Source organism: Heterocephalus glaber, unplaced genomic scaffold, assembly GCF_053883595.1.
Source record: "Heterocephalus glaber isolate CG9 unplaced genomic scaffold, H.glaber_assembly_v1.0 deba00001806, whole genome shotgun sequence".
Classification (NCBI taxonomy): domain Eukaryota; kingdom Metazoa; phylum Chordata; class Mammalia; order Rodentia; family Bathyergidae; genus Heterocephalus; species Heterocephalus glaber.
Window position 1 is genome coordinate 1,783,030 of NW_028258481.1, and position 22,268 is coordinate 1,805,297.

Sequence of the window (22,268 nt, forward strand, 5' to 3'; positions counted from 1 at the left end):
GAGGCCGATGCAGGAGGATCGTATGAGGCCAGCCTGGGCTAAAGTGAGACCTTGTCTCAAAAATCAAGCCAGGCGTGGAGGCGCACACCTGTCATCCAGGCACCAGGAAGCCAAGGCAGGAGGATCACAAGTTTGAGCTCAGCCCGGGCACCTTGGTGATTTGGGGAGGAGACACCGTCTCAGATGAACAATGAAAAATTTAAAAAAGGCTGGGAATGTAGCTCAGTGGGAAGGCCCTGGGGTAAAATGACAGTACCACAAAAATGATCAAAGGCATATGGCTGGTTTTGACTCTGTTTCCATATTTGCACACCTAGGGTGACCCCAACAATCTGCCTGTCTACCAAGTTCACAGGTGACACCGAGGCTACTGGTCTGGGCCATGCCTTTGGGTGTGGCTGTCCGTCCTAACCCCATGCCTCTCCAGGAGGCTATGGGCTGTCACCTTCTGGAAAAGGACATCAGGCCCGGACCACCTGACTGGGTGGGAGAGTCCCTTCCCTGGGTGCCAGGGGTGGTGCCCCGTGTGACTGCAGCGGTGCCTTGGGCTGTGGGAGGCCGAGTGACCTCGGTGTGCCAGGCCCACGCAACCATCTCCACTGGCACACTGGGCACCAAGGCTGGCAGTGTCACCGTGCTGCCGATCAGGCCCTGCCTGCTTGGCTCCTCTGATGGACAACTCCAGGTGGCCCTACTTCCCTTGCTGTGCCTGCTTCCACTCCCATTTCACTCTGTTCTCTCCAGGGGGTGACAGGGACTGTCACAGGCTTGCTGTCCTGGGCCTCCTTCTGGCAAATCCGTGACCCTTAGGGCTTGGGGACTCCCAACCCCCCAGCACCCCACTCTAGGATTAGTTCCTCTGGGTCTTTGGCATGAGGCGTCAGGCTCCTCCCCCATGAGGGACCTCCGTGTGGGCTGGAGGGTCAGCCCCGCTCACCACAGTCTAAGGAGGGAGCCTATAACTGGAAGTTGGAGTGGCTTTGTACCCCCGTCCCCTCTGGTGACAAGGCACAGCCACCTTCTGTCTGGAGCTCTTGCCCCCTGACCTGAGTCAGGGCTGGGTGCTGGCCCTCCTGGAGCCGACGTCAGGCCACATCCCATATCCCACTCTCCTGGGCCTCCTACCTGTCCACCCTGGCCTAGGCCCAGGGCCAGCCAACACTTGAGGAAAGGCCTGACACCTGAGGAAAGGCCTGACACCTGCTGGTTGTGTGGCTTTATTCAGACTTAGCACTTGCTGAGGTGGAGAAAAGAACATGTGGGCCGGCCAGGCCAGGGCAAGGGCTGCTGGGAGGCCATGCACGGTCGGTCGGTCGGTCGGTCGGGAGCACAGGAGGGGACCTGCAGCTGGCACTGCAGGGAAAGGCTGGCAGGGCTGGAGGTGGGCAGCATGCGGGGCCTGGCCGAGCTGCAGGAGTCTAGCGGTCCAGGCCTGGTGATGGCTGACAGCCAGGTGGGAAGGGACTGGCCGAGGTTGCTGGGGCAGCAGGGAGGACAGCTGGACACTTAACACCTGGCACCTGGCCCCACGGCTGCCACCCAGCCCTGCAGACCCTCCCTGCAGTCACTGTCCTGCTGCTGCTTGGACACTTGCCTGGGAGGTGACACAGGGCGTTTTGGGGAAGTCTTGGGGGGAGGCTGAGCCCTCCTGGGGAGTGGGGAAGGATTTCCAGCCGGGGTTCCTGTGCCCTGGAGCCAAGCTTCTCTCCTCAGCGTCAGGAGTCAGTGCTGGCTGTGGCCTCCAGAGCTCACCGTCCAGCTGCTCAGCCGGCTGAGGCGAGGCGAAGGCCCAGGAGGATGTGGATGGACCCCCAGCTGAGCAGCAGGCTCTGGGCTTCCTGCCTGAGGTAAATACGAGCAAAGCCCAGATCCTCCTCAGGTCTCTTCCTGGTGCAGGCCCATTCCCACTGAGTAGGGAACGGAAAAACCAGTTCCCCAGGTTCCACTGCTGTGGGGCTGGCAGGGTGTCTCTGGCTGTCCAGGAGGTGCTGGCCTGGGCAGAGCAGCAGCTCAGGCCTCAGCTCAGGACAGTGGAGGGCAGGGCGGCACAGGGCCCTCAGCACTGGCGGGAGGGGGTGCGGTGCACGGAGCCGGGGCGCTTGGGGATCTTGCGCCAGCGCCGCTTGTCCCAGCGGCAGAGCAGCAGCAGGCGGAAGGTGTCCCGGAAGGCCTTGTTGCAGAGCGCGTAGCACATGGGGTTGACGGTGCTGTTGACGTAGCACAGCCAGTAGCCCAGCTCCCACAGGGTGTCAGGGACGCAGTCCTTGCAGAAGGTGGACACCAGCACCATGATGTTGTACGGCGTCCAGGTGAGAATGAAGGCCAGCAGGATGGCGCTTAGGGTGCGGGCGGCCTTCTTCTCCTTGACCAGCGAGAAGGTCTTGCGCTTGGCCAGCTGCTCTTTCCCACGGGGCTTCTGGGCCCGGCCGGCTCGGTCGCGCCCCTTCCTCGTGGGCCTCTTCATCGTGCTCGGGGGGCTCTTCGGGGGCGGGTTGGCAGGTGCCTGCGCCTGGGCGTCCACCATGGGCATCTTGATGGCCACCTCTGGGCCGGGCTCCTCGCCCTCCGAGGATGTGAGGGACTCCATGGAGCCCTCCTCCTCCTCCTCCTCCTCCTTCCAACTGTAGGCCTGCAGCAGCCGGGGTGTTCGGCAGCAGCGGCAGCAGCGGCCTGGTGGGCTCTCTGGGGAGCGCTCGGCCCCAGGCTGTGACCTCTCCGAGCTACTGCTGCTGCCACCACCCTTGCCAGGTGTCTCAGACCCCTGCAGGGCAGCCAGCTCCCGTGCCCGGTTTTCTGTCTCGCGGTAGATGCGCCAGTAGAGTGTGCACATGACAGTGACTGGGAGGTAGAAGGCCGCCATGGCAGTACCGAAGGTGATGATGGGCTGGGAGAGGAACTGGATATAGCACTGCCCAGCCAGCACTGTCCGCTCCCCCACAAGGTACTGCCAGAAGAGGATGGCCGGTGCCCAGAGCACAAAGGAGACCAGCCAGGCCAGCCCGATCATCAGGGCTGCCCGGCGCGGTGTGCGCTTGGCGCGGTAGCTCAGCGGCCGGGTCACCGAGAAGTAGCGGTCGAAGCTGATGAGCAGCAGATTCATGACCGAGGCATTGCTGGCCACATAGTCCAGGGCCAGCCAGAGGTCACAGGCCAGCGTGCCCAACGCCCAGTGGCCCATGAGCAAGTAGGTGGTATAGAGGTTCATGGAGACGGTGCCGATGATGAGGTCAGCGCAGGCCAGGCTCAGCAGGAAGTAGTTGTTGACTGTCTTGAGCTCTGCGTTCACCTTGAAGGAGATGAGGACGAGGAGGTTGCCTGTCACGGTGGCCAGCGACAGGAGCCCTGTGGTGATGCCGATGAAGGCTACTTGCCAGGGTCCCTTTCCAGGGGCCAGCACGGTGATGTTGGGGCTGACTGCGGGTGGAGCCGAGGTGTTCATGGTGGCCTAGTGGGGAGGGCAGCCCGGTCGTGCAGTCACACGGAGGGCATCCTCAGGGGGGCGTCATCACCTGGAAACAGACACGAGCTTTGGTTGGGACCTGCGTGGGCACTGCCGGCCAGGTGCAAGTCGCCCTCGCACTGTAGGCCAATTACAGGGCACTCAGCCTGGCGTGGCAGCACTGAGGCCCCGGGCAGCTGCTGCTCCTTCCAGCTCCCCATGCAGATGCCAAGCCTCTGTTCCCACTGGGAGAGCACCAGCTGTTCCTGTGGTGCCCAGCACACACGGCCCAGTGGATGGCTCCACTCTTACCCAGCCACGCGGCCTTCAGAGCATTTCGCTCAGCCCCATCAAAGCTTCGTGACGGCTTTGGCTGTGTCCAGACCTTCTTCTGCTAAGCACTCAGTCAGGTGACTGAGCTATCAAGTGTGTGCCAGGAGGACACCTCACTGTCCTCACATCAGGGTTGGCCGTGGCTCCGGGCAGCTGCAGGGTGGCCACAGTGGAGTGGGAGTAGAGTGTGTGGGGCTCCATGGGGAGCCGGCCATCAAACTGGGACAGCGGGAAGGAGGGAGGGCCTGGGGCGAGGAGGGAGACAGGCAGGGAGGGGCCAGTGCTCACTGGAGGGGTGGGGTGGGCTGGCCCGGGCCCTCAGCAGGCAGCAGGGGTCCAGGAGGGCCAGAGACCAGTCCGGGCCCAGCCTCAGCTCCCAGGAAGTGGGGTCTGGCCCCAGATGGGGCCTGGGAGGACCTGCCCTGGGGTCTGCAGTGTGGCTCAGCACCAAGCAGGTGACGGCAGTTGGCGGGCAGGCGCCCACACCAAGGCTGTCCTCCCAGGGTGCGCCGGGTCAGCTCCAGTGACTCGACTGAGTCCTCAGCCGGGGTCACAGCAGAGGGAAGGTTGCTCCGGGTCCCAGGCACTGTCTGTCCACTCCTGAGGCTGCAGCCCCAAGGGAGAGAGGTCGCCAGGGCCGCCCAGCCCTGGGGTTCAGGGGCCTGGCCTGTGACCAGCGCCTCTGTGGTGTGGGACTTGGAGCGTGTGTGGCCCAGGGCACGTGAGCAGCTCTTTCTAGCTGGGGACCTGTGCCTGTGACAGACAGGGCTGTGCTGCAGTGTGGCCTGGGTGTCTAGCGCGGTGTGCACAGGGGTGGACTGCCTGGGCTGGAATCCAGGCTTTGCTAGTTACTGGGAAGTGACGCTCACGAGTGATGTGGCTTTTTATGCCCCAGTGTCTGGAACTGAAAACTGGGAATAAACCCCACCAGTATAGTACCACCACAGGGACGTGTGGGGGTCACAGTGCCCGGATGCCCCTGGCCGGGGGGTGCCCCCGAGCGCCACGCCCATCCTGGCTGGTGTGGCCGTAAGTGCGCCTCCCGCCTGCACCATCCCCTGCTTTGATTACAAATCTTGGACACAATGGTGGCTGCTGCTACTTCCACTGCTGCTGAGGAGGACACTGCATGGTGCCAGCCGTGTGGCCTTGTGACCCCATTCAATCCTCTCAGCATCCTGGGACTGGGGCCTCACTCTCCATTTTACAGAAGGAGGCCAAGGCTGGGAAGGCACGAAGATTCAGATCCCACAGGAGGGCAGGAGCAAGGACCATGGCCCCAGCAGTTTGTCCCAATGAAATTTCCTTTAGAAGAACTGATGAGTAGCCTGTGGGCTGTCCTTAACCAGTGTGAATTTTAAGATTAGTGCATTGAAATATGATTTATTTTGCTGGGTGTCGTGGCACATGCTTGTAACCCCAGCCACTCAGCAGGCTGAGGCAGGAGGATTGAATGAGGAGACCAGCCTGGGCAAGTTGGGAGGGCCGTGTCTCAAAATAAAACTGAAAAAGGGCTGAGTATGGAGCTCAGGGGCGAGTGCTCAACTAGCACATGGGAGGCCCTGGTTCCACCCACCAAGTACTGCAAAAAAGCAAAAACTGTCTTGAGTATGAATTTTTGATGCACACTTCTTCCCCAGGGTCAGGAACCACCGCGCGGCTGGGATCGGGTGGGGCTTTCCCCACTTCTGTCCTGCAGCTTTCTGAACTCAGCACCATGTGACACCCAGGGTGCAAAGGATGGGGAGGCCCACTGCCCAGAGGAAGGGGTGGATGGCACCTCCAGCCCAAGCTGGGCTTCTTCCCCACCCAGGCAAGGACACATGGCTCAGGGGCACCTAAGACTCAAGGAAACAACTTTTTTTTTTTTGGTATCGGGGATCGAACTCAGGACCTTGTGCTTTCGAGACTGGTGGCGGAACCACTGAGCTAAATCCCCAGCCCCAAAACAACATTTTAATCTAATACTTTAAAAAAGAGAAATCAGTGCAAAGAATCCATGACAAAATGTCAACTGACAGAGGACCCAGCCCCACAGGCAGTCCAGTCTCGCCTGCCTGCGCTATTCTGGTCAGAACCAGGGTGCGGGTGGGCAGGCAGGGCTGGGAGCTCCTCCCGGCCAGCCCCGCGACCCGCCCCCCTGCTGGCTTTGAGCCCTCACCTGGCCGTGCGACCTCAGGCAAGGCGCTGTCCTGCCCTGGGAGCCTTTCTGCGTCCAGGAGTGTGCAAAAAGTGTGAGTCCCAGCTGAGCGGGACCCAGGGGCCGGGTGAGGATGGCGGTGGGCGGGGAGGTGCCTTGTGCCCAGGCCTGGGGCTCGCGGGAGAGGCTGTGGAGCCTTTAACGATATTGCGAATACCATCACAGCAACTGGGAGTCACTGCTTGCTGGAACCTCCCAGGCACAGCTGAGTGCGTCCTGCAAGCGAGGTGACGTGATTTAGCTGCTCCCACCCCTGAGGACAGAGGTTCCGTTATCCTCAGTTTGCAGAGGGGGCAGCAACCTTGCAGGCCCTCAGGGAGCAGCCAGTGTGGCAACTAGGCCCGAGTCCAGGCTGGCGGCCACACCTGCTCTGCGCCGTGACCCGCCTCGCCGCCCGTCCCTGTGGGCAGGACTCGGTCCTCTACTCTGAACCGGCCTGGGGGTGACGGGACAGGGATGACGGCGGTGAGTGCGGGTAGGGGGCCCAGCACAGGCAGAACTCACTCTCCCAGGGCCCAGCACATAGTACCTGCTCAGCAAATGTTCGTGAGGGAGACACACCAGTGGCGCAGGAACAGCCCTCCTCTCCCGCCCCTCCAGGCTGCACCTCTGCTCCCTGGTGAGGCCCTGCTTGGCTCATCAATAAAATGGACCAAGGAAATCCTGCCTCCTGGCTGCAGGGAAGCCACGGGAGTGCACGTGTGTGCACATGTGCGCGTCAGCCCGAACACAAAGGGTTAAGGAATGAGGTCAGAGCCTTTGACTCCACCAACCACCTGACCAGGCCAGCCCTGGACCATCCCTGTCCCTTGGGGCTGGTATCTGGCTGCAGAGGAGGGGCGGCAAGGGCAGATTCCTGAGCACTGCCCGCCGGGAAGGTGGAGCGGAGGCCGAGAGGGGGAGTGGAGCCATCTTGTCGCCGTGGCCTGCACAGAGCTCAGACGGGGGCAGAGACCTCTGGGGGACGGTGGCCAGCAGAGGGCCGGCAGGTGGCCAGGGGCCCTCCTCTGGTGCGGTTCCCTGCCTGGTGGCTCCTGCTGAAGCTTAGCCACAGGCCAGCCTCTCCCCGGGGGCTCCTGACCCATGAGAGATGCCCACCCTGCTGCCCCTGATACCGGTCTCAAAACAAGGGAGTAAACGGTGGAACTGGCCACGTTTTCAGCTCAGGTCACTCCTGTAACGCCCGGCAGCAGCCCTCAGTTAAACGTTGCACAGATGGACGCGTGGGAGAGGCCGTCATCCCAGAGCCACTGCCAAATGTGCTCCCCATGATGGTCCTGAGCAGCGCCATGGCCAGCAGGCTGGGCCTGGACCCCCTCTAGAGCGAAGTGGCCTCAGGGCCAGGTCTGCTGCCATCCCCCACCGCTCCTGCTCTCCTCTTTGCTCTCTTCCCTCCTCCCCCTGCATCACCATGGCACCACCGCACAGCACCCAGCGCCTCACCCACTCCGCTGTGCCTGCTGCCTGGAGGCCTTGCTGCCGCCTCCCAGCAAGGCGCCCGTTCCCCACCCCACTGGCCTGCTCTGGGAGGGAGGGCAGGGAGGACGGGCGCTAACGGGGACCCCTCAGTCTCCTTCCTGTGGCTGGGGGCACGCCTCCCCCAGCCTCAATTTCTCCATCCGTGTAGTGGGCAGCTCCTTCCTAGATCTGCTGCCCTCCTTGACTCCTGGGCTGTCCCTTTGCACTTCCAATTCAGTCCCCAGCTCTCAGTGTCCTCACCGGGCAGGACAGAGCCAGTGGGCAGCCAGTCCCTGGAGGCAGGAGGCTGCCTGACTCCTTTCCCAGCTGCACAGGGCCAGGGCAGCCGGTGGAGGTGCAGGTGTGTTTGGGGGAAAGGGCCCCCCGCCGTGGCACGGGTAACTTACCACCCCACGGGGTCTGCCTGCTCTCTCCCACTGCCTGCCTGGGCTGGCGACACTGCAGGAACTCCACACAGTGGTGTCCTGGGCCTGGTGCCCAACGGTCTCCAGGCATTGCCTGGACCCAGGCCTGAACCTCCCTTGTGGGCACCGCAGGCACTGGAAACAGGACGCCCCACCAGGGCCACCTTCCTCAGGCAGTGTGGCCATTCATGCGCTCAGCTGCCCCAGTGAGCCCGGGGACTCTGCCCAACACCCACCTTGTCCTCCAGCTTGTCCACAGGCCAGCAACCTGGGTCAGTCCATCTTGGGGGGCTGACGGTGTGGGGGGGCACCCTGAGGGAGGAGAGGGGGAGATGCTGGGACCGGTGCCCCATGAAGGGGGAGCTGGTTTTCTACCGACACTGGTGCCTCGGGCTGCACGCTGGCCCCTGTCCGCCCACTCGTCACCAGGCACTGGGCAGCCTCCTCCCTCCTGGGCTGGGGCTGTTCACCCCGAGTGGGGGTCTCCATCTCCACTGCTGACCAGCGCCCAGGGAAACATCGGAGATGCCCACTCAAAGCCAGGGTGCGGAGGACAGCCAGGGTCCAGTGGCCCCAGCCTCAGACCTGCAGACCCCCTGCTGGGGTGCCTCCTCCCCTGGGCCAGCCTCCAGTCTCACCCCAGCCCTGCCCCTCTGCCTGGCCGCACCTCCCGCCTGCACTCACCGTGGGGACACGGGGTCTGCAGGGTCCTCAGCCCCGCGCTCCTCCAGGCGCCGCGTCTCCCGGGACCCAAACACCTGGCTCTCGGGGGAGCTGCGCCCTGCGCTGGCAGCGGAGCGGCACAGCCAGTGATTGGCACGTCCCACCCCCTGGCATGGCAGCCGGGGGGAGGGAGCGGGAGGAGGGCAGGGGGCGGAGGAAGGAGCCGGGCCTCGGGCGGCATCTGGGGGTGGGCCGGCGACCTCCTCGGCCCCAGGCACCCACCTGGAGCCCTGAGAGGGCGGAGGCGGGGCGCCGGGCAGGCCAGGCGGCGAGCGCGAGCGCGGGAAGGAAAAGTCCCGGACGGCAGGGAAGGCGGATGCTGGAGACAAACACCCACACCCGGCGCGCCCGGGCGCAGCCCGCTCGGAGGAGGCCCCCCCGCCCCGCACTGCCGGCACGCCCGGGCCGCGCGGAGCCCCCGAACACGCGAGGCCCTCGCACGCGCCCCCACCCGGCCGCGCGCTCTGGTGTCCTCCCCCGCAGGCCCGCGCGTGGAAATGACACACCGGGCCTCACGTGCGAGGCTGCAACTTGGCGCTGACCCAGGGCTGGGCGCTCGTGGGTCGCCGCGTGCTCGCGGGAGGACGGAGTGGGCGCGTGGCACCTGGCGTGCCTGGACCCCGTGGCTCGGGTGCTCGCAGGCGTGACCACGCACCCCGAGCCCGCCGGACCAGGTGCCGCGGAGCCGGAGCCGTCGGACCCGCGCACGTGCTCCCCGCCCCCGCTCGGTTCCGCGTCGTCTCCTAGGTGACCGCGCCCTGGGGGGCCGCGCGGGGCCCAGTCCAACGCCAACACGGCTCTGAGGCCCCGGGGGTCAGAAACCGCGAAGGGCTCAGGACTGGCGACAGGCCAGGTGCGGCTCGGGACCCCGCCCACCCCGGGCGCCTCGCCCTGGACGGGGCGCTGGCACGGTGGCCCGGACTCCCAGGGGCGCCCTTGCCTGAGGTCCACTTGCGAGGGGTCTGAGCGCCCATTCGGTCACTGTCCGACTGGGCCTGGCGCCCTCTGGCGGCCCCAGCTCCCTCTGGCCCGCACCCCCGGGGTAGAAATGCTCACCCCTTGGGGAAGGCCCCCCTTCTTCCAGAGGTCTTCGGGCGGCAGAGGCAGGGGGATCTCCTCTCTTCCGCTGAATGCTCTCCTTGCTTCCTGCCTGGACTTGGGGAAACCGAGGCAGGGGAGGGCGGGGGGGAGCCAGGGAGAGGCTCCCGCGCCGGCTCGCTCGCCGCCCCCGCACACACGCCTGATTTAGCCGCGGCTGCAAGCGGCTTATTTTAGCGCCTACTGCTGCACGAACGCGGCTGCTTGGGCGCGGCGCACGTGGTCCCCGCCTGGGACGTGGCTGGCCGGGCCGGGCCTCTGGGAGAATAGCCTTCCACCGGGGCCTCGGTTTCTCCACCAGTCCGCGCAGGACGGAGGTCAGGCAGCGCTTGCTGGGGAGAGGGCCGTGCTAGTGCGATGCGATCCTTGTGCCCGCATATCAGGGCTCCGGGTTTGCACCCACTTTATGGGGTGGCAGGCGGACTCTCGGTGCCTGAGCCCTCCTGGGCTGGAGATCCTGCCAAGCCTACAGGTTGTTGTTCCAGGACCTCAGGGCCCTGTGCTTTGTCATCTCAGCACTTGGGAAGGCTGAGGCAGGGGGATTGCGAGTTCTAGCCCAGCCTGGGAAATTTAGGAATTGAGTGAGAGTCTGTCTCAAAACAAAAAATAAAAACACAGAGGGCTGGGAATGTGGTTCAGTGTGAAGCCATGTTCTCAATCCAGAGTACCGGCGAGGGAAAAAAAATCCGGCCCACTCTGGAGTGGTGGAGAGAAAGTGAGCCCCTAGGTTGCCCTTTGAGCCCTTCTGAGTCAGCCTCTGCCCCTGAGCTCCGGCCCAGGTCAGGAGCTCATGTCCCTGGGCTGAAGCCCAAGGAGGAAGTTGTCCTGCCCCCTGGTGCAAGGACACCATGTGGAGGGCCCGGGCTCACCCGACCTTGGGGAGCCCAGTGGTCAGTGCCCTCATCTCAGTCCTTGGAAGGAGAAGCTGTGATCCAGGCAGACTCTGCTGCAGAGTGGCCCCCGGGGACAGAGGGTCCCTCTCCACCCACCAGGGCAGTGGCCTGGGGTCCCTCAGCCTCTTGGTCTGCTCCAGAGGGTGGGTTTGCATGTCCTTTGGGCCCAGGCAGCACAGACAGCAAGGGTGATGTCCCTGCAGGGCCAGGCCAGGCCAAGTCACCCGTGGCCTTGGAGCTTGGTGTGTTGCTCAGCCATGGCACCATGCCCCTCATGGTCCCCAGCCCCACCACGTCCCCAGAGCTTCTTTGCCAGTGCTGGTGGAGTCTGGGTCTGCAGTGGGTTGCAGAAGCAGCTGGACTGCGGGTGGTGTCCCCTGCCAGAACCTCAACCCTGAATCCTAACCTGATCTCCAACTCCAGCCCTATCCCCAGCCACAGTCCCAACCCGACCCCAGCCCCAAATCCAATCCTGGCCAAACCCCAAGTCCAACTCTAACCTCAACCCCAACCCTAATCCTTTAGCTCCAACCCTCACCCCAACCCTATCCCTGAACCAATCCTAACCCTAACCCCAACCCAGCCCTTCCCTATGCTCCACGTGCCCGGCTCTGATCCCAGGGTGGCCAGTGGGGGTGTCTGGGGCTGAGGTTCAGTTACCCTCCAGGAAGAGGACCAGGAGCCTTGCCCTGCTGCATGGCCCCTGGGTGGCAGAGCTGAGAGGCTGGGGACCTGGCTCCCCCTGCTCCGAGCTCAGTCAGCTGCGTGGCCCTTCTCTTTAGTCTCCAGGCTTGAGGCTGGGGCAAGAATGCTAGCTGCACAGCCCGAGAGCAGGGTCGAGCTCAGCTGCCTGGACCCCTTTGGCCTTGCAGGTTTGTCTCCAGTGTGTGCCCTCTCTGCCTGGGAAAGAGGAAGGAGCGTTCTGGGGCCGGGCCAAGGTCCTCTCCCTCCTGCAGCCGTTATTTAACAAACACTCGCAGAGTGGGCCGGGTTCCTCGTGTTCCTGTGGTTTAACTCATTTAAGTTTTGTAAACTGAGGCCAGAGGTCTGTAAGCTGTCCAGGACCGCACAGCCAGGGTGCTGAGAGCCAGGCCCATGACCCCAGCTTGAAAGGCCCCCGGATGCACCCTCACTGTGGCCAGCCGTCTGCCCACCATCCCCGCTGTGGGCGCTTGCCTCCTGCCAAAGCCTGGCCTGACCCTGGCCCTGCCCGCCCTGTGGCGCCTTCAGCTGTGGCCGAGCCGGTGGAGGCCGGGCCAGGCAGGGCTGGCGGAGAGGTGCAGAGACAAGTGGGTTAGGGTGGCCCTGGGCTGGAGCCAAGGGAGGGGCGCGCTGGAGAGCCAGGCATGGGCACTCGGGGCACTTGGGCCTCGAGCGGGGCTGACCTCGCTGCCTTCCTGCCCTGCGCCCTTCCCACGGAGGGCGGCTTGGGCCCCAGGCCTTGTCCCAGAGAGAAAGGAAGCCCTCCGCGGTGGAGTGGGCTTGGCCCTGGGAGCCAGCTCTGCCTTGTGAGCTTGGCCCCGGTGACTGCCCAGGCTGCAGTGCAGGCTCCTGGGTGAGCGTGGTGGGTGGGCCCCTCCTGCCCCAGTAGCTCCTCTCGCCTGCCCCCTCCAGGCTCCTAGGCCTCCGGTGAAACACGGGTGGAGACCACTGTGGCCCTCAAGCCCCTGTGTCCTGTGTGGCTGCAGACTCCGCTCCAAGGGGTCCTGAGCAGCCCCAGATGACACCCAGTTGCAGTCCCCCCGGGTGAAGGTACAGGCACAGACGTCCAGCCGGCCCTGGGAGGGTGGTCACGTAGATTTCTGAGATGCCTGGAGGCCTTTTTCTAACTGTCTTGTGGGTTAGCAGGTAGCTTGTTCTTTTCTTTTCTTAATCTTTTAAAAATCTTTTTCCGTCTAGGAATCGAAGCCAGGGCTTTTGTACTGGGCTGCATCCCCATGCCTTATTTTATTTTTATTTTGAAGCAGGGCCTCCCTAAGTCACTGAAATGCCCAGGTGCTGGGACGACAGGCTGCACCACCTGCGGGCCGTGGCTCCCTCTTCCTCGGGCTCTCTGTAGCTTGATTGTGTCCTCCTGTCCCACACATGACTTTTTGTGTTCTTTCCCTCGCCATGCTTGGATTTCCTAAATCTTTCCACATCTCTCCAATCTTTCCGTTTCATCTCACTGTGAATCGGACTGAAGGCAACAGAGACTCCTTGAGCCACAGCTGAGTTTTCTATGGTTTTGAAATTTCTGCCGTGTGAACTCAGCATTGTTAATTTTGGTTTCTGTCAAGTCTTGGGATAGGACACAGCCCATCCCTGTTCTCGCCCTGGGGTGACAAGGGTGACTGTCAAGAGAACCTGGGTAACAGTGGAACCAGCCTGTGCCGGTCTCCTGAGCATGGATGCAGGGCGGGGGCTGTTGAGGGACAAACTCAGGCTGCAGCCCTCCACGGGCAAGGGCGGCCCAGCAGGCAGGGCAAGGCCAAGGCTCAGGGCAGGAAGAAGGCGGGGTGCCGTACCCTACACTGGCTGCCCCTGTGTCCACAGAGTGTGGACCCTGCCCCTGGGCCCTGCACGCCACACTTGTCTTGGGCTCCAGCCCAGGGCAAGGCCCCATCAGCTCTGGGGGAGACCAGGCAGGGCCCTGGGAGGATGGAGCAGATGGCTGCTGCCTCCGCCCGGCCTCCCTGGCAGCCTCTGGACTGCATCTGTGGGTCCCCCTGGCCCAGGGAGGGAGCAGACAAGACACACAAAGTCTTCCCTATAGCAAGGGCGGGAAGCATGTGTGTACGTGTGTGTACGTGTTTGTGTGTGTGATAAGTGTGTGGGCGGGTGTGCAGGCGTGTCTACACATCCATAGACTCCACCATGACACATGCTGGGGTGCAGGTGCGACTCCACTGTTCCTCACACACCTCCCTGCTGGCTCTGAGGTCGACAACGCGTGCTGTGCTCGCCGCGTGCGTGACACATGTCCCCCAGCATGGAGTGGTGTGGAGTAGTTTTGCCACCCAAGCCCTACGTCCTGCCTATTCATCTTTCCCCCTTTTTTTGGAAATAAATTTTATTTTATTTTGTCCCATCCCCCCAAGACCCCCCATGCACAGAAGGTTTGTTTCCGTTTTTCCTTCTGTCTTCACTTTTTTCTTGTCCCTTCCTTTCTCCCTCCTCCTCCCTTCCTTTCTCCCTCCTCCTCCCTGTTCCCCTTCCCATTTGAACACTTTCTTCCCATTTCCCAACATCCATTGTACACCTCAGTCCTTATTTCCTCTTTCGGTTTCTCACACTGGAGAAACAATGCGGTATTTAAACATGCGTGTCTGATTTAGTTCACTTAAGAGCATGGTCTCAAGGTCCATCCTTTCAGTTATAAATGTCTGAAGTTCATCCTTCTTTATGGCAGAGTAGTACTCTGTCATATAAAAAGAACCACATTTTTTTTTTGGTACTGGGGATCGAACTCAGGACCTTGTACTTTCAAGGCAGGCGCGGTGCTACTGAGCTTAATCCCTGGCCCTGAAACCACATTTTCTTTATTCACTGGTCTGTTGATTCCTCCCCTTTCTGACCCTGACAGCCACTGATTTTTCTTTCCAGTACTGGGGATTGAACTCAGGACCATGCACTTGCCAGGCAGGCACTGTGCTGCTGAGCTATGTCCCCAACCTAGCCACTGGTCTTTTTACTGTCTTCGTGTTTTTTGTATTTCTGGATGCTGTTGTAAAGGGTATTTTTTTATTTTTTATTTTTGGTACCGAGGATCAAACTCCAGACCTTGCGCATTTGAGACAGGCATCGGCACAACTGAGCTAAATCGCCAGCCTGGTTTTGTTTTAAAATTCAATTTGTTTGCTTCATGCTGGTAGATACAATGGTCATCCTTGTTTTTCTGTTGCTCTTATAACTCATAGCCTCACTAAACTCGTGTTTTAGCTGTGGTTCCATTCTGGCCGATTCTTCGGGATTTTTCTCCAGGGCCAATCACTATGTGATTGAGGCTGTGGCTGGCTGGTGTGGGGTGGCCCTGGGCGGCGGGAAGGCAGTGGGAGAAACCGTGTACAGTCAGCCTTCGCGTCCCTGTCTGGGGTGGGTCTGGCCGGGGCAGAGGCCACACATCTCCCGAGAGCACAGCTCGCTGGGCCGCAGCCTGCCCAGGACGTCGTTTGCTCCCTCCTCTCTGTGTGGGTGTCCAGGACATGGGGTCCTCCTTGGACCCTGTGCCCCTCTCTGTCCTCGGGAGGACAGGAGCAGAGCCATCTTCCTCTCTTGTCACCTCTTCCCACCCGTAAGAGAAGGAGAACGGCAGAGCAGGGAGCTTTTGTAGGTGTCTGTGTTCCTGGGCTGACTTCACAGCCCAGCCTCCCACTGTCTCCAGGAGCCGAGAGTCCAAGGCCGATTCCAAGGGATGCAGCTCTCTGTGAGCCCTGCCCTGGCCTCCAGGGCTCAGTGGCCCGACCCAGGACATCCTGTTCTCATGAGGAGCTGGCCTCAGAGCTGAGGGTGCGGAGGGTCCTGCCTTGGGTAGGCAGTGGCTGTGAAAGGGCTGGCAGCAGGACCACTGCAGTGTAGATGAGAGGGAGGGACGCGAGCACGCAGAGCCGCCTGCCCGCCACGGGCTCAGGTAGTGCCCATGCGGAGGGGAAGGTGCTGGCCAGGCGTAATTCGGTGGCTTCCTCTTTCACACTTGCTCCAGGGCCAAATGCCTGCATTTATCGTGCTGTCATAGTCAGTCTGCTATCACTTGGACACGGTACCAGAGGACCCATACCTTACAGAGGGGAGGTTTATTTTAGCTCATGGTTTTAGTCCCTTGTCAGCCTGCTCCAAGGCAGAGGGGCTGGCGGAGGAGAGGATGCTCAACCGGTGGCAGCTAGGAAGCAGAGAGAGAAGGGAAGCTCGGAGCCCGGAGTCACCCTTCCGCTCACCCCAGAGTGGCTGCCACGTGGGTGAGTCCATAGGCGAGCACGGTGCCCCACAGTCCCATCCCCTTCCACACACACCTCTGGGGGACACTTTAGGACTACCACAGCCTCAGAGAGGAGACAGTGGGAAGCAAATGGTTCTGGAGCTACCAAGACCAATTCTCAGCTCCAGTATGAACTTGCTGTGTGACTGAACAAATCCCCAGCACACTCACCTCCCTGCCCGCTCTGGCTCCATGCCTGACTCCTCCCGACCTCCACGTGACGTCTCTCATGTACCTTTCCCTTTCTTTGCAGTGCTGGGTATAGAACTCAGGGTTCCGTGTGTGCCAAGTGAGCCTTCTACCATTTAGCTGCACCCCCAGCCCCTAAGGACACCTTTTTGTTGTTATTGTTTTGCTATGTGGCCCAGGCTGGCCTTGAATTCACAACCCTCCTGCCTCAGCCTCCTGAGTACTGGGATTCTAGGTATGCACTACCATGCCCATGTCACAGCATTTTCCAGTGAGCAAAAATCCTTTTAATGTAATCAAATGGATAGGGTTGCCACATGTGTCTCCCAGCAAGGAGACTTAGACATACTGTGCGTGAGTGTGTGCGTGTGTGTGTGTGTGTGCGCGTGGTGTGCCCGTGCATGAATGCTTGCAGAAGAATTTCAAGGGCTCTATCCCTCCCCTCCTTTCTCCTTCCAGTATTGGGGATTAAACCCAGGACCTCATGATGCTAGGCCACTCTCTAGTGCTGAGCTACATCTCCAGCCCTTTTTATTTTTTATTTTGAGTTGAGATCTCACTAAATTTCCTGGGCTGGCCTTGAACTTGCGACCCCCCTGCTTCAGCCTCTCCAGTGGCTGGGGTGACAGGTGGGTGTTACTGCGCCTTTATTTCTTCACTGATTTTGTCAGATTACCTCGGTAAAGGTTGTTCCTTCTGCGCAGCCATGTTCATCCCTAGCGCTCTTACTCTTTTCCCCAGCACGGCAGCGTCAGGCAGGGCCCCAGCACCGCTCCTGTGGGGTCCAAGGGGAGGCAGGGCACGTGTGGCCCCTGTACACCTCCCGCTCTGTGGCCAGGGCTCTGCCACTGCCAGAGCCTCACTTCCTCACTCTCTGTCCTGCTCTTTGGTGCATTAAAAGGTATTTAAAAGACTTTATTTTTTTTGGGAGTAACTTTCAATGTTTTTTTTTATGGAAAAGAAGTCTCTTTTCTAGTTGATTTCCAGAAGTTCATTAAAATCCTAGTCCTTGCAAATTCTTTTCCTCTTTTCACCCTGTTTATAGTGAAGCAGATGTGGTGTTGGTAACTGTAGCCCCAGCTACTCCGGAGGCTGAGACAGGAGTCACCTGAGCCCAGGGCTGAGACGTCGTCTACCCCCAGCAGGACTTCATTTGGATGTGTGGTTGAGGTGTGGGTCACTTGCTCTGTGCTGCCTGCGGGGAGCAGATGTGGTGCTCCTCCCAGGCAGCACTGTTCCTGCTCTTGCTGCTCTCCTCCAGCGGACCATTTTGTTTTTCTTGTTCTGCCAAGCTCTGTCTTTTCTTTTTGGTACCGGGGATCGAACTCGGGTCCTTGTGCTTGTGCAGCAGGTGGTGAAACCACTGAGCTAAATCCCCGGCCCAAGCTCTGTCTTAATCACTAGGTGTGATGAACATTGTTAATATGTATTGATTTCTGGTGGAACAATAATTTCACCTTGTTTCTCTCTCTTTTCTAAAAAGTATCTTAGTTACACTTGCCCCTTAGCACTTAAAAATTTTTTTTTTGAGAGTCTTTCTATGTAGTTCAGGCTGGCTTTACACTCACTGTGTAGTCTAGGCTGGCCTTGAACTTGGGGTGATCTCCCTGCCTCAGCCTCTGAGTGCTGGGATTACAAGTGGGTGTACCGTGCCTGGCTGGCCCTTAGTACTTTTATATAAATTTTAGAATTTGATGAGCCAGTTCCTCGAAAATGTCCATTGAATCTATAAATCAATATTGGAATAACTGACTTTTTTTATTATGTTATGTCAATTATGAATTAGAATATTATGAGATTTCCTACTGAAATACTTGGTATAAAATTTTCAGTATTAAATTTTTCTTGATGTAGTACTTTAAAAAATTATAGGTCTTGGGCCAAGGATTTAGCTTGGTGGTTTCACCACCTGCTGCGCAAGCGCAAGGACCCGAGTTCGATCCCTGGTACCAAAAAAAAATATATATATATATATATACATAGTTCTTAATTTTTACTAGAGTTGAGAATGCAATTATTTTTTTTACATATTGACTACATATCCATCACCTTGCTAAACTTATAGTTTTAGATTTCATGTAGGGAAGTATCTCTTCTGTATATAGTGACAGTTTTGATGTTTTTCTTTTCAGTGTTGCTTCTCTTGTTATTATCCCCCCTGCCCTCCAAGCTTATGCTGAGTAGAAGGAAACAATGTTTCACCATTGAGAACAATGTTTGCTGTGATTGTTTTTGTAGGCAACTCCATATCAAGTTGAGTTTCTTTCTATTACTGTATCACTAGGGCCCCCACCCCAGCTCCACTGTGACGCCGGGTTGGCATAGCCTGGAGCACAGCCCTGTGGGCTGGAAGAGGTGAAGGTTTAAGGGACCCAAGGGCTGGGGATGTAGTTCAGTGGTGCCACCACCTGCCTCACAAGCGCAGGGTCCCGAGTTTGATTCCTGGTACCAAGTAAAAAAAGGTCATGTAAAAGTAATGTATTTAAAAGATGACTTAAAATTCAGCAGATGTTGGTCATATATGGTAGTAGGCTAATATCTCTAATGTAAAAGGAGTTTTACATATCAGCACAAAAGAAAAAAATGGGCAAGAAATATGCATGGGAATTTTACAAAAGAAATTTAAGTAGATCTAATCATTTCGAAGATTTTAACTTTTTTCCAGAATTGAAGAAATGTGAATAAAAACAATAAAATACTATGTTCTGCTTCTCAGTGCAAGAGCCTAGTGTTGAATAGGGTATTTTAGGCATTTCTGTGAAAGTTTTCTTTTTTGGAGAGTGGTGTAGCAATATCTGTGAAAAGTCCCACAGTTTTCATGGTTTTTTTTTGTTTGTTTGTTTGGCACCGGGGATTGAACTCAGGACCTTGTACTTGCCAGGTAGGCGAGGCGCCCCAGCGTTACACCCAGCCCCGCTTTTCATGTTTTGATGCAGTGCTCACACTTTTAAAGTGAGAGGTGTGCGTGTAAGAGACACTGACAGTCCCTTGCTGCGGACTGCAGGAGCTGGGAAGAGCTATGTTTCCCTGCTTGTGCTGGCAAATAAACAGTGAGATTCTGGACAACAGTGGAGTGCTTAGAAATGAAATTCCAACCTGTTCTAATAATCAGGGAGCAAGAAGTCAGGAAAGTAACGTGCAGAGCAAATATTTGAAAGAGCTTCTGTATGTGGCGCTGCATGTTTGGCCATATTTCGCGTGTGATTTTTTTCCATACTGGGGATTAAGCCCAGGGCCTTTGCACTGAGCTACACCCCCAGCCTTTTAAAATACTTTTTCTTGTGAGCCAGGGTGTCCCTAAATTTCAGAGTCACTAAGTTGCCCAGACTGGGCTTGAACTTTCAATCTTCATGCCTCAGCCAGGATCCCAGAGTGCTGGGATTGTGGGCATGGGCCATCATGCTTGGCTGTGTGTGGTGTTTTCTTGGTAGAAGGGAATCCATTCAGTCAGAAGAGGTTATCTGATATACTTCTGTAAAATCTTGGTTTTCCTGAGAGTAGTTTGGTGCTATCTGGCCAAAGCCTTGCTCTTTTTCCCTTGAGGATAAATACAACCACTGCCTTCGTCAACAGCTACAGGGTCTGAAGAGCGAGGTGCTTGGAGATGTCAAGAGGAACCGCTTGTTTTCTAATGTGTGTGCATGTTGTGTGTGAGCATGTGTGCGTGTGTCTAGAGGGAAGAGGTGGTGGAGAGTGGACAGGAGCGTGGAGGAGATCTGTGTGTGGGGGACAAACGCACAGTTGGTCCTGTGCACCCTGGGACTTTTCCATTTTGCCCGTCCGCTATCTTGGGGCTGCTGCACACAGCCCACACACCTGCAAATCACTCCTGGCCCCTCAGCACCATCTCAGAGGGCACCTGGCATGGCGGCGGGCAGAGCTCACTTTCCCGATGGCTTTCATGGCCACCAGCGTGAGTGGCTTGAGCTGCTCCTGAGTGGGTCCTCCCTTGTGAACTGAGCCCCAGCCAGAGGGGGTGGAGCCCTGGGAGGCGGGTGCGTCAGGCAGTGGGGTCAGCAGTGTGGTTGACACTGGCTGACATGGAAAGATGGTGGTGAGCTGCTGGGCGGGAGAGAGACTCCTGAGCTGTGGACAGCATGAGGCCATGTGGTTGTGGCTCCGTGTGCTGTGGCTGTATGTCGTGTTTCCTGTGTGTGGACAGTGACAGTCTGGATGGACACACGTCAGCATCCTTGTGGTGGTTACTCGGGTTACTTACTCCTGAATGATCTGATTAGGAAGTCATTAAGTCATTTCTTCCTTTCTTACCAGCAGATGACCCATGGGCAGGGTCAGCTGCACAGTGTGGGGAAGGCCTTGCAGCAGGCATTTCTTGTGACCCCTCCTGTCAGAGCTCCGGGCAGCTTGGGGACCATCTCTGGGCGCTGAGGGGCCCCAGGTGGTCCCAGGGGCTGGGGTCTGGTGGTTGCCAGGAAATTGTCCAGGCAGACCGCAGGAGCTGCCCATGGGCCCTGCCCAGCTGACCACAGGTGGGAGTCGCCCATCTGGCTGAGCACGACCCAGGCCTCGGCTGCTCTGCGCTCAGACTGCAGCTTTGCACTATGATGTAACGAATTCGTGAGCTGGGGGTGGAGGTGCATACCACCATCCCAGCCCTCTGGAGGCTGAGGCGGGAGGGTCACAAAGTCAAGTCCAGCCAGGGCGACTTAGTGGTTTAAGGAGACCCTGTCTCAAAAAAAAGGCTGGAGTGAGGCTCAATATGAAGGCCTTGGGTTTGATCCCCAGGACTAGAAAAAAAGTATGCTTTATTATCTGCTAAATTTCTAGTAATTTATTGCACAGCATTAGAAAACCAAAACATAGGCATCTTCAGGGAAATGTGGGGCTGATGACACGGTCCGGAGCTCGCAGGGCAGAGGCTTGGAGACTGAAGTGGCTGCTTCCTTTTTCCCCAAGGTCAGTGGGGCATTGGGCAGGGCTCAGGGTCCAGGTTCGGGGAGGGACATGGGGCCGGGGCGGCCTCTCCGAGGGGGACCTCGGCTCAGAGCACATGCCCTTCCAGGTGGCTCTGGGTGCTCCTCTCCTAGCTGGCACAGCGTGCAGTCCTTAGGGTCAGGGTTGGATGCGTGAGGCTGTGGAGTGAGGTGGAGGGAAGGTGGTACAGTGGGTGTGCCAGCTCATCTGTGGACTGGCCTTGGTGCCGGAGTGGAGATGGGGCTCTTTCCGATGCTTTCCCTGGACGCACACTGCACCCTGGGTTCCAGGTGATGGTGGGGAGCCCAGGAGGGCAACTCAGACGCCTCCAGTTCCACCTCTGCGCTCAGCTTGTCCCCTCTTCCCTGCTGAGCCGGTGGGTGAGGCCCAGCCTCTGGGGAGGACCCCTGGAGGGGAAGTGGGCCACTGAGTCAGCCTGGGTCAACAGATGGCTGCATGGGGAGGGTGGGAAGCACCTGGGCAGGGTCAGCCTTCCAGGTCCTCACTCTGGGATCCCGCCGTCTCCTGGGGACACCCGGGAAGTCCTGCTTCTGGCTAGGTGGAATCATGCGTGGTCTGTCATCCCTGCACAGTTTTTCCTGCTGCAGCCTGCTCTGGCCCTGGGGTGTGGCAGCCCCAGGAGACCCTCTGCTCCCCATGCCTCGCTGTGAACCCCTGCCCTGCCACAGGCCCCACACCTGCGTGGATGGAGGAGACACCGAGGGCAGAGGCCGGCAGCTGCGGTGGGGTCAGTGGGCACATGGGGCCACTACCTCTAGGGAGGACAGGGGCCAACAAGGACAGAGGGGTGCCAGCCTGGACCCCTCGGATGGGGCGGTGCTGAGCCAAGAGAACAGAGCTTGGGCGCCAGGGCTTGTGAGTGTAAGGGTCTGAGAGAGTGAGAAGGCGTGAGTGTGCGAGGGGCTGAGCATGTGGGTGTGTGGGCTGTAGGAGTGTGAGCACAAGGGTGAGCGTGAGCCGCGAGTATGCGCATGTGTGTGAGCACGTGGACACGTGTGAGTGTGTAACGGAGTAGGAGACAGGATAAGCATGTGAGTGTGAATGTGTGTCTGTGACTGAGTCTGAAGGATTGTGTGTGTGTGTGTGTGTGTGTGTGTGTGTGTGTGTGTGTGTGGGGCAGCCACTCCTGGTCTGGGGATCTGCTTTGCGTCGCAGCCGGTGGAGATTCTGGTCAAACTTTCCTGGTTAGCCTTTGCTGATTTCTCAGCGGTGGGGAGCTTTGGGAAGTTTATGCTGTTATGAAACAGATCAATGGTGCCTTATTTAATAAAGGCCAAACTTGATTTCATGTACATTCATTTGATCATATATTGTAATATTTGCAAACTTTACTCTTTAGAAACTTGCCCCTTCCTGCCTGTGATCTTTCTGTGGTCTCCGGCCTGGAAGATGTTGGCAAATACTGAATTCCAAGCTAATTCAACCCCATGGGCTGGGGTGATCGCCCCCAGCTCCCAGGTGGGGGACTGCATCTAAGAGAGATGGTGTGAGGGGCCCACAGACACGGAGCAGGTGGTAGGTCTGACCCTTATTCCTGGCGCTTCCTGATTCCACCCACGTCAGACAAGGCCGGAGGGTGGAAGGGGCTCCAGGGGCCAGG

At 58.9% G+C, this 22,268-nt stretch overlaps 1 protein-coding gene across 8 annotated transcripts; it reads right to left on the bottom strand.

Annotated features, from left to right (window-relative positions):
• Positions 1-1,204: 1,204 nt before the first annotated feature.
• Chrm1 (cholinergic receptor muscarinic 1) lies at positions 1,205-9,815 on the bottom strand. Of its 8 annotated transcripts, none has more exons than XM_087203693.1 (5): positions 9,635-9,807; positions 8,540-8,641; positions 8,092-8,167; positions 5,934-6,188; positions 1,205-3,509 (listed from the first exon to the last, which is right to left on the bottom strand). In XM_087203693.1, exon 5 carries the CDS (start codon positions 3,437-3,439, stop codon positions 2,057-2,059), a length of 1,383 nt encoding a protein of 460 aa, XP_087059819.1. In that variant the 5' UTR covers positions 3,440-3,509; positions 5,934-6,188; positions 8,092-8,167; positions 8,540-8,641; positions 9,635-9,807; the 3' UTR covers positions 1,205-2,056. The 8 variants fall into 8 exon arrangements, with proteins under 8 accessions (XP_087059819.1, XP_021107504.1, XP_021107506.1 ...); XM_021251845.2 differs by lacking the exon at positions 9,635-9,807 and adding an exon at positions 3,752-4,378 and having other exon boundaries at positions 5,934-6,225; positions 8,540-8,992; XM_021251847.2 differs by lacking the exon at positions 5,934-6,188 and having other exon boundaries at positions 9,635-9,764.
• Positions 9,816-22,268: the final 12,453 nt, after the last annotated feature.